Genomic DNA, 10770 nt, shown 5'->3' with positions numbered 1-10770 from the left:
CTGCTGAATTTGAAGAGCCCAACCGTGCGACAACTGGTTACTTGCAGCCTCAGCCTGTGGCGAATCCAGCGACAAATAACGCTCAATCTTATTTTAATAACTTCGCTCCACCAAGTCAGACATATGATATAACGAGTGGGATAGGTATTGAGTTCCCTATTACGAGCTCAGCGGCGACAACTGTACCTGAACCTACGGGTTCAGCTACGCTGAACCCCGTGCAGATGTCAGTTAATCCACTGGCTGCACGTGGTACTACTGACAACGTGCCTCCTAGTTTTCAGAACTTGGTGAGATTATGATTGTGATATCTGTGTCGAGGATCATGAAAGAGATCTATGTCAGAAATTCAAAAGAAACAATCTTATCACTTGTTTTGTGTAACAATGTAAAACTATTTCTGACAAAATAGCAAAGAATTGTAATTAATTCCTTTAATTTGTAATATATTAATTTTGAAACGAAAAATACTGACATAGGTCACTTTTGTAATCACCGACCATTTATATACTTTTAAAAATATAATGTTAATTGGGAATAAATTTTCATGTCTATTTTTCTCTGTATTTATTAGGGATGGATTAGAAGCTTTGTCATTTTAAAATTGCAAATAGTTATGAAATTGAAAACTCAATTTTTATCTATAATTTCTCTGAATAACTAAAGTCTTGACAAAGATCTCGTTGAAATTTTTGCACAATTTCGATAACGTGAAAAACGGAAATTCTGAAACCTAACATTTCGACTAATTTCAAAGTTCAATATCAAAGAACTTACCATTCCCTCTCTTCAAAATTTTCTCTCATCGATATTTCATGTTCAACATTAATACATCCAGTTAACACGTTAAGTGCCCAGCCGTTTTGCTTACCGTTCCGTTCAGGTCCAGACTCGGCCGTCAAGTGGGCCACAGTGTTCATAAAACTCGGAGATACTTATAACAGGAATTCCCAAACGTTAGATCCAAGGATGGCAAAGAATTTAACACCAAAAGTTACCATCTTTTGGTCCTAGTCTGTGCCGGTCCCTGGGAACCGGCGTGGCACTTAACGTGTAAACTACCATGTAGATTATATTCTACCAAACCCATAATACCCATAAATATTCATCGTTCTATGATAAATTTCAGGCCGCTGGTTCTTCAAATAAACGCATGCAGTACAGAGGGGTGTACCACCACTGGTTTTATCGCAAGAAAGTGGAGAACAAGGTGCTATGGCTTCCGTTCTCTATGCAGGACAGCTTGCGCTTAGAAGAGGTTCACAATTCCACAGAAATTACCCCTGAAACGATAGTTGCCACTGACGGTGGTCGTTACGATGTCGACATTTTACGACGTCAGAGATCACCCGTTTACTGGAGCGGGGACTCGACGGAAGTGAGACGATGCTCATGGTTCTTCAAAGGGCCCACAGAGACGAGATACGTTCCTTACGACGAAAGCACTGCCACTAAACTCGAGGAAGAATATAAACAATCGTGCCTGAGTAACATTTGGAATAAAAAGATCGAGTTGAGCAATGGGGAGTACATCGTCTTTCACAGTGCCACCGTTCAGGTTCACTATATGACTGCTTCTTCGCTTGAACTGGCAACTGCGTGGGGTAATAGCTCGGTAAATTTCGTTATTGCATTTTAATAGCAGTTATCAATTTTTATTATATTTAATAATTATATATATAATGTATATTATATATATTTATAATTATATATAATAATTAATCTTATGGAGGGCGCGGTTGAGCTGATAGATATACGCGAAATATTTTTATTAATATTTTTAAATTGTTACATATTTATATTTTTGTGTATTTTATTATTGGAATTTTTAAATTGCATCTATTTTTTGCTATTTCAAATTTTAAATTGTATTTCATATGTATATTGTTTTGGGAATTTCATAATCCATGTTATATATAATGTTATTTGTGATGTATGTTGTAGATACTTTAGCTATTTATGATGTGAAGATTTGGAATAGTTTATTTGATTCTTCAGTTATGCTATCTATTTACAAAGAATGTGTATTTCAATTTGTTACAAAGGATTCATTTGCATATTTATACTTTGTTTAAAAATGATTATTATAATTCATATTTTTGTATACTTTTTACTCTACTAGTTTTACTATTGTTCTCATTAATTGAATCGCAGATGACTTTTTATCTAATATGGAATATTTTAATTTTTACAACCGCACCCTTTATATGGTTAAAATGTTATAAAATAAAATAAAATGTTATAGTTGTATATATTAACAGATTAAAGTACGTTGTTTAAAAGTATTATTTTGGAAAATGTATGACAAAAATTCGAAATTTATACGTGCACACGGACTTTAATATGTTATATATTACATTAAAATATTGTATTAGTAACATCAGTTATACGATGTATTTTAATATTTAATATTTATTCAATTTATGTGCTATGTGCTACATGCTTTTGTTACTTACTTTGCTTTCCATTCATTTGTCATCTAATATTTTATGTTATTTCATGCTGTTTAAAAAATGTATTTATTTTACGTATATCATGTCCTTCAATTTTATGCCAAATTTGAAATTTAAGTATTTGACATCTTTTAAGAATATAAAATATATTTCCTTTACTATCTTTATTAAAATATTATTCATAAATTGAACACAGAGTGAAATTATGCGAATAGTAGTTCTTTGCTATTTAAATTATATTTTCGTTTAACATTTGCCGTAATTTTGTTAGCATATTAAATAATTTATACAGTAATGATCAATATTATATACTTCGTACAATGTTACGTAAATTGCTATTTTTGGCAAGAATGTAATGCATTCCATTTTTTTTTTTCTTTTTTTTTTCTTCATGGCGCACAAATTGCTCTGTTGGAAATATTCAATCCCAATTTGTACAGGGCTCAGAGGACAGTACATATTTACAGGGTGCTGGTAGTAGACCCAGAGTGATAAAAAGGGGCCTTGATGAGTTTCATATCGAAGATGGCGAGCCTGAGAAAGTGGATCATCTCCTGTTCCTCGTCCATGGTATCGGAAGTGTCTGTGACTTGAAATTCCGAAGTGTAGAGGAAGTTGGTACGTACAGAATTATTTTTACAACTTCACTCAATATATAAATGTACACATACACTATACCAATTTCTTTTCAGTAAAATACTTTTTATCAAGTAGTATAAAATATAAAATTCTTATCAAATAAACTAAATTCAAATGTTTGATAAAATATATCTATAATATATTTATATATCTATATATAATTTTTATTTTACTCTGTTTTACGAAACAGTTAAATTTTCTACAATTTTTCTTTAAAGTCAACAACTTTTAATAATAATCTTGAGAAATGATTATATCATTATCAAAAAATAATATAACGTTTCATATCGATATATATAATAACTTAAGAAATTTTTTTACTTTTTTTCTTGTTTTTTGGTTCTCAAATTTTTGTCTAGAATTACAATCATACAAGTTTTTCTATGTATGAAGTCTTTTATTTAAAATAAAATAACTAGTATCACTATAAAATTTTAAAAATAATATTACAATAATTCAATAATATGACTAACAATTTCTGTTATATCTGCATTTACAGTTGACGAATTTCGAAGTATTTCACTGCAGTTAGTCCAGTCGCATTATCGAACCGCAAGTGAACAAAGGATCGTGAACAGGATAGAAGTTTTACCAATCTCGTGGCACACAACGCTTCACTCCGAAGACACTGATAAGAAACTACAGGCCATCACCTTGGACAGCATACCGAAATTACGACATTTCACCAATGACACGTTGCTCGACATACTTTTCTACACTAGTCCCGTGTATTGTCAAACCATTATAGAAACGGTTGGAAACGAAATAAACAGGTTACACGCTCTTTTCAAAAAAAGAAACCCAGATTTCGAAGGAGGGATTTATCTGGGCGGGCATTCGTTGGGTAGCTTAATTTTGTTTGATCTTCTGTGCCATCAGAAACCGCTACCGGATGATAAATTGAGTGAAAATGAAACCGAATCTAACGAAGAACAAGTAAGTAAATCATGTCTATTCGATTGTAAAAGAGAAACGCAGAGAATCGGTTTCAGAATAACTTATCTGATATATTATACATGAAAATTCTAATTACTTTTTATTACCGTGAAACAAAAATTTTAGAAGAAACTTGTATAGAATTAATATTGGTATTTTATCAATAACGATTAAATTAGTTTTAATATAAAATTACTGATATTATTGAAAATAATATTGAATTATTATTCATGTAATAGCAATTACAAATTTGTTGTAATATAGAATTACTGATATTATTCTGAACAGTACTGGATCAATATCGTTATTCCTTCAGTAACAATTGAATTATATTTAATATAGAATTATTAATATTATTGAAAATAACATTGAATCAATATTGTTATTCATTCAATAGCAATTCAATTTTATTTAATTTGGAATTATTAATGTTATTAAAACTAATATTAAATTAATATTTTTATTTATTCTTATTTAACGTCCCTTTATTTTAAAAAGCACAAAGTTCAAATAACACAGTGCTGTACACACTCAATTTTTGTTTAAACCTTACAGTCATGAAATATAATTTATCATTGAAAATACCTCCCAATCATCCGAAGTCATGAAGCGACGTCTTAGTAAGAAAATAAGCTATGTAGTAGGTGCTGCCGGAACGGGTCAGCCTTATATGCATTATACACAGTTACATTTTCACCCACGTGCCTTTTTCGCTCTCGGCAGTCCGATTGGTATGTTCGTAACAGTTCGAGGTATCGATATGCTCGGGGAAGACTTCGTATTACCAACGTGCCCTGCTTTTTTCAATATATTCCACCCATTCGACCCTGTAGCTTACAGGGTCGAGGCACTCATTAATCCAGCCGCCCCCAAATATCGACCCATGTTGATACCTCACCACAAGGGACGTAAGAGGATGCATTTGGGTAAGTGTTTATTCGAATCCATTCTTCTTCTTTTTAAATTAAATTTTTTTTTTAATTTCCTTTTTTTTAAATAAAATAAATTCTCTTATTATACGTTAATAAATTAAATTTATCTTGGAACGTTTCTCAGAAGATATCTTGTATGCTAGACTTAATATTATGATGAATATTCTATAGTAAAAATGTTCAATTATTTTGCAAATTATTATAATTATATTTATGAAAAATAATGGCCTTTAGATTTTCACGAATATAAGATAATATGTAAATATAACCAAAGAACAGAATAAATTTTGTAATTTTATTTATACTTCAGAATTAAAGGAAACAATGGCGCGTGTTGGAGCTGATTTGAAGCAGAAATTACTGGACTCCGTGAGAAACACGTGGAACTCTGTTTATCAATTAGCAGTGTTTCACAAGCCGGATAATAGTGCGCTGGAACGTGAAATTGATAAGGTCATGGAGGAACAATTGCAGAATACAACTGTTACGGATCAACAAATTAATAACGATGGCGGTACTGAATTCAAAGTGGGCAAGTTAAATGGCGGAAGGAGAATAGATTATGTTCTTCAGGAAGCTCCATTCGAATACATCAACGAATACATTTTTGCACTAACGAGCCACGTCTGCTACTGGTTAGTAAAATTCTTGAAATTTTGTTTTGTTAAAGGAAAATTTGAATTAAGTAAAGTTGAGGTAGATAATAAAGGCATAACATAATTTTCAGAGATTTTAAATTTTTAAATTGTGTTAATAAAATTAATATTAAATAAACCATTAATCGTAGAGCTAATTCAGACATTATTAATCATATCAGTGGTAGCTAAAATATTATTTAGAATAGTAGTGTCGAATTAAGTAACAAATTATCATATTTACAAGAAATAAATAATACCTTAAATATTTCTAATAAATAAACAATTTTTTAATATCTGTAATATACACAAAAGTATTTGCATTGCGTTACATCTACAACATATAACTATAACTTAATTACTTCATTTTCTAATACTTATGCTAATTATGTTAAAGGAAATATACGGCTCCTCTGGTATTCAAACAGATACTCAACTTCCACAACAAACGCTGTCCATAGAACGAGCATCTGCTTCGCCATCTTTAATTCCATCGTCCACTAAATGCGACGAAATACCACCATTGGTACCTGTTATGGGAATGGATCCCACTGCACCTATATCCGAGAGAGCTGTTGGTCCACCACCTAAGAGTGGATTTATTAAAAAGTCATGATCAAAATGGAATCGTTTAAGTTTTGTTGAAGAATTTGACGACAAGGATGGCCAAGGCGATGTCCAGAACCACAGAGTCGCACGTGATCAGGTCGATGCGGGCATTGTACCTGATATTAATGCGAGCTACAAATTCTACGATTAGTAAAAATCAAATTCTCCTGTTTCCTATGAAAGTTGATGTAGGATGTTAACGAATCAGCTATAGCGTTCTAAACTTTTGCCCAAATGGATTGTTCCTTCGAGTGTTCTCGATAGCTTAAAGCCGTTTAGAATTGTCGGCCTATGCGACGACGTTCCAGCAAAGAAAATGATTCACTAAAAACGTCTCGCATAAAAAGAAAAAAATCGAAATAAATTGTAACGATCTAATTCTTAGATGCAACGTGGAAATTATATAGTGTTGGACTATTTTATGTCGGTTATCACGATACGATGTTTCGACAAGTGGAAGATATTGTAACATTAATTAAAAATTTAAGGGATATTAACATAGGGCAAGCGAACGAAGGTGAGACTTTGTAATACAAAAGAAAGTTACGAAGATTAATCATATTGTTTATTCTAAATATATGATTTATAAATGGACACGACGTAAATATAGGTTATATGGAGTTTTTCAAAATACGCTCGCACTATGAGAATTTAGCTCTACCTTCTCATCGATGCAAGAATTTTAATAAAATACCGTATTCTTTTATTCGCCAGACCTCTTTTTAATCGTCTTGCACCTTGTCCCCCTATGCATTTTTGATTTTTGTTCTTTGGTATGTATTACAAGATACTAACATATTATTTTTGTATGACACGTATTATAAATTTTTTTAATTTAATGTATTTATTGAAATAATATTTAATTGTGAATTTATATATAATTTACAAATTATAGTTTTTGAAATAGGAAAATTTGATTATATATTTTCTTAGTACAGAGATTTTTACTTTTATAGGTTTAATTGATTTGTGAATAGAAATTTTTGTAAAAAGAAAATAATATTTTAAAAGAAGAAATAATTTAATAAAATATTACAGAATAGAACTGAATAATTTTACTTACTTGATAAATATAATAACCAAACTACAGGATTTAAAGTTGCCAAATCTCTATTGCCAAAGTTCTGAGTAACAGAAATTAGCAAATTAGTTAAAATGACTTCGAAATTTTTGTTCTTACAATTACTGGAAACATATAACTCCTTTTGGCAAAACTAGTGGTAATTTTTATTGGTATAAAATCAGAATTGTATACACCTATTTAACTGCATAATACGATTTTAATTATTATTGCCTATGTATATTATATGTATAACATACTAATATTTAATCATTCCAGAATTAAGAACAATTTTTACTTTCGTCTTCCTACATATATTTTACATCATAAACACAAAAAGCAGTGAATCTGACATCGTTCCAGCAAGAACGTGAAACCCTGAGACGACTGTTGAGGGATCGTTTCGTGTTACGCGAAAAAAGCAACCCCCTCTCCTATCAACCGCACCCCCTACCGTGCCGCCCGTTATCGTTCGTTTCCGTCTTCAGTAAAAATTCCGTCACAGCGTCGTTAATCGCCGGTCGGATCTTCCATGTCCTTTGGAGCGGTGCTACAAGTCCCTCGGGATCATCGAATGGCGTTAGCTTATCGTGCGAGTAGTTTTTAGTTAGCTGACATAAAAAAAGAGTGGTTCGGCACATGCACGGGTATCACGAAACGCTAATTAATTGCGGTGCAAGCCCACGGTCTCTGCGGGGGCTGCTTTGCATTTTGCGTGCAGGCCCTCATAAAACTACATGCCTGTCAGCCCGGGCGAATTTCAAGATGATTTATCGTCTTGGCAAAACTAAGTTTTTCGCGATACTTCGTGGCTTCGCTTAGATTCTGAAAGGCGCGGGCAATGCCTTTGCACATGCAACTATACCAGCAGGTACCGTTGCCTTACGCGACTCGACGTTCGCTGATCGACTCGTGTGTTTTATGTCCCTTCTATACCGACTCGGCCCGCGTTTGAAATATGACCCCCACTCTCACTCCCATCCCCACTTCCACTCCTACTCCATTCCCGTTACTGGAACCTCGTCCGCTGTACTTCTTCATGGCTTTCACGCGAAACGCTTCTGCGTCGCTTAACTATTATAGGTATTTATGCCGGATAATGACCACCTTTGGCTGTAATTTCGATCGCACGAAAGGTTACCACGTCGTGAATATATTTTAACAGGTCGGTGCTGCGTTAATCGCGCGTCGGACGGACTCATTAATTCGATGCAAGTCACAAAGCTAAGTACCTAGTGTAAGAGGTTAGGAAGAAAGAGACAGAAGATATAAGTAAGATATAAACGATTATGAAATGGAGTATAATATCATTAGGGAAAAAATATATTAATATTGTGAACTAGAGCATATTAGATTATTTAGAAATTTATTCTTTCAGACATTTCTGTTGTGCAATTTATACAAGACAAACCTGGTAGAGATTTCTTGATACGGTTTTATCTAATTTGTATTATTATTTTTTGCTGTCATATTGAGGCTATATCAGATGAATAGTTTATGTAGAATTTTAGAAGCACAGATTTTTTACATCTAGAACTTTTCAGTCAAATAATATGTATTTTTAGAACACTATATGAACCAATTTGTAACTATCACAAAATATCACAAATTTTATATTGTACGTCAATACGATTAGTAAAGTATGAATCGATAACAGTATTTCGTTAAAATAAATAAAGTAACATGAACAGAGTGTTTACCATTTATTTTTATAAATATATTTTTATTTCACGAATTTTAGAAAAAACTTCATTAAAATTTGTTTCGATAATAAATGCTACAAAGTTAATAATAATATTCTATAGATTAAATTGAATTATTTTAGGCATACGTATAGATTAAATTGAATTATTTTAGGCATACGTATAAATTAAATGTCTCGATATTATGCTTTAACTTTAAAACAGATAAATATAAACATTAGATAGTAACAATTTTCAAAATTTGTTCGCAGATCAAAATGGTTGAACCCGAGTTTATCTTTTGTTCCGGCGTACATGTTTACGACGTTACAACGTAAAATTGTAATGCTCCATAGAATATAACTTTCCGCTTCGGTATACAGTGGCAACCACATCAGGGGACAGACGTTTATGTCCAGCTGTTGTAGCAGAAAGTGAAGTAGGGGTAAGATTTTACAACGAGGCTCGGCAAAAGTGATTTATACCTTGGAAAAACTGCATGACGTTTACGATATCTAGTCGCGAATTATTTATGGTGGTTGCTTGTGTCAAGTGAACCTCGCTATGCATATCTCGTCTTTTTCTTAGAAGATACGCAGGTATCAGGTGAAAGATAGAATTCGACTGGGTTTGACGTTAAATCACGTGTGACACGGTGATATATATATACAATTTGAAGCAAAAGGTATGAAAACAAAATTCGAACAAATAACCCGAAATTTGTATATTTCGCTTTTTATTATTATATTTTCAGATTTAAAATGATACCCTGGGAAACAACGAGTAAGATGGAAGCGAATCTTTGGCTTTTGATCAATGTGCTAGTAAATTAATGTTAAATACACGTAAAATCAAGTGAGTAAATTTAAAAAATTTTTTGTTCTTTTATGAAATACTTTATAATATTAATTTACTGCGTTAATTTATTATAGATAAGCTCTTTACACGTAGGTTTATAAACTTCCTTTATTCTATATTAAATTTTTTTCTATTATGTTGTATAGAATAGCAATTATCTGGAAAAAGAACGCCTTTTTGTTGCTGCATCGACTTTTAATTTGAAGCTATTTCATCCCCAACTGGTAATGCTGGTTCACCACTGCACTGTTGTAGGCGACCACAGCAGTTTGAATTTGGTTTGATCTAGGTTAGTTAATTTTAATTTGCAAATACTATTAACGCGTAAATACTATTAATGATTTTTATCGTTCAAAAAACGAAACCCAAATTAAAATTAAACAACAGAATTAATTAACATCACAAGGAGACAATTTTCATTATAAAAATTCATTTTTTCCCAAAAATACTATTATGTCATTAAATAACATTAATAATATCTTTAACTTTTTCCAAAATTCCTTGCATTTATCGTCTACTTTTAAAAATCTTATATCTTTAAGTCAAACTTGTATAATCGACAAAAATGATTTTCGTGTTATTCTCACGTGCTCCTCGTTTATGACTTAATTATACCAGTGGAGAATTAATTTCAGTTATCTTCACAGGTCCCCTATATATGGCAATAAATTTCAAACGCTTGCACGTCCGAGGAGAATTGAGAGCAACTTCATCTCTAACGCCAATGACATTCACTGGCTGTTCTATTCTATGCCCCACTTCATGGCAGTGACTAAGCAACCAATAGCAGTACGTTTCAGCTAGTCGTTTGTTTAAAGAGAACGTTCGCCTTCTTGAGAACGAGCGTCATAGCTTCTGAAAACTTGTCGACCATTTGTGCATCGACGTCAATAATTCTTGACGCATTTTGAAAATTTGGATTTTTGCCTGTGTCCGTTTCAACTGGAAGGGTCAGACACACGACGC

The 10770-nt window shown here is 32.3% G+C and overlaps 1 protein-coding gene and 1 long non-coding RNA gene across 3 annotated transcripts in view; both read left to right on the top strand.

Moving 5' to 3' along the window:
* LOC108552028 (Phosphatidic Acid Phospholipase A1) overlaps window positions 1–6945 on the top strand; it is a 27890-nt gene extending 20945 nt beyond the window's left edge. Inside the window, 8 exon segments of the mRNA XM_017906404.1 lie at window positions 1–290; window positions 1130–1615; window positions 2894–3071; window positions 3592–4028; window positions 4073–4077; window positions 4584–4954; window positions 5271–5604; window positions 5968–6945. Coding sequence (XP_017761893.1) covers window positions 1–290; window positions 1130–1615; window positions 2894–3071; window positions 3592–4028; window positions 4073–4077; window positions 4584–4954; window positions 5271–5604; window positions 5968–6211 — 2345 coding nt within the window. The 3' untranslated portion in view covers window positions 6212–6945.
* A 1320-nt stretch (window positions 6946–8265) lies between these two features.
* LOC108552029 (uncharacterized) lies at window positions 8266–10764 on the top strand. 2 transcript variants are annotated; one of them, XR_001890522.1, is made up of 7 exons: window positions 8266–8347; window positions 8430–8536; window positions 9219–9391; window positions 9535–9631; window positions 9701–9801; window positions 9951–10093; window positions 10452–10764. It is a non-coding gene; the product is annotated as an uncharacterized LOC108552029 (long non-coding RNA). The 2 variants fall into 2 exon arrangements; XR_001890521.1 differs by having other exon boundaries at window positions 9219–9631.
* The last annotated feature ends 6 nt before the right edge of the window (window positions 10765–10770 follow it).

This window comes from Eufriesea mexicana, unplaced genomic scaffold, assembly GCF_001483705.2.
Source record: "Eufriesea mexicana isolate 0111107269 unplaced genomic scaffold, ASM148370v2 scaffold5379, whole genome shotgun sequence".
Classification (NCBI taxonomy): Eukaryota; Metazoa; Arthropoda; class Insecta; order Hymenoptera; family Apidae; genus Eufriesea; species Eufriesea mexicana.
This window is presented reverse-complemented; position numbering and strand designations above follow the sequence as displayed.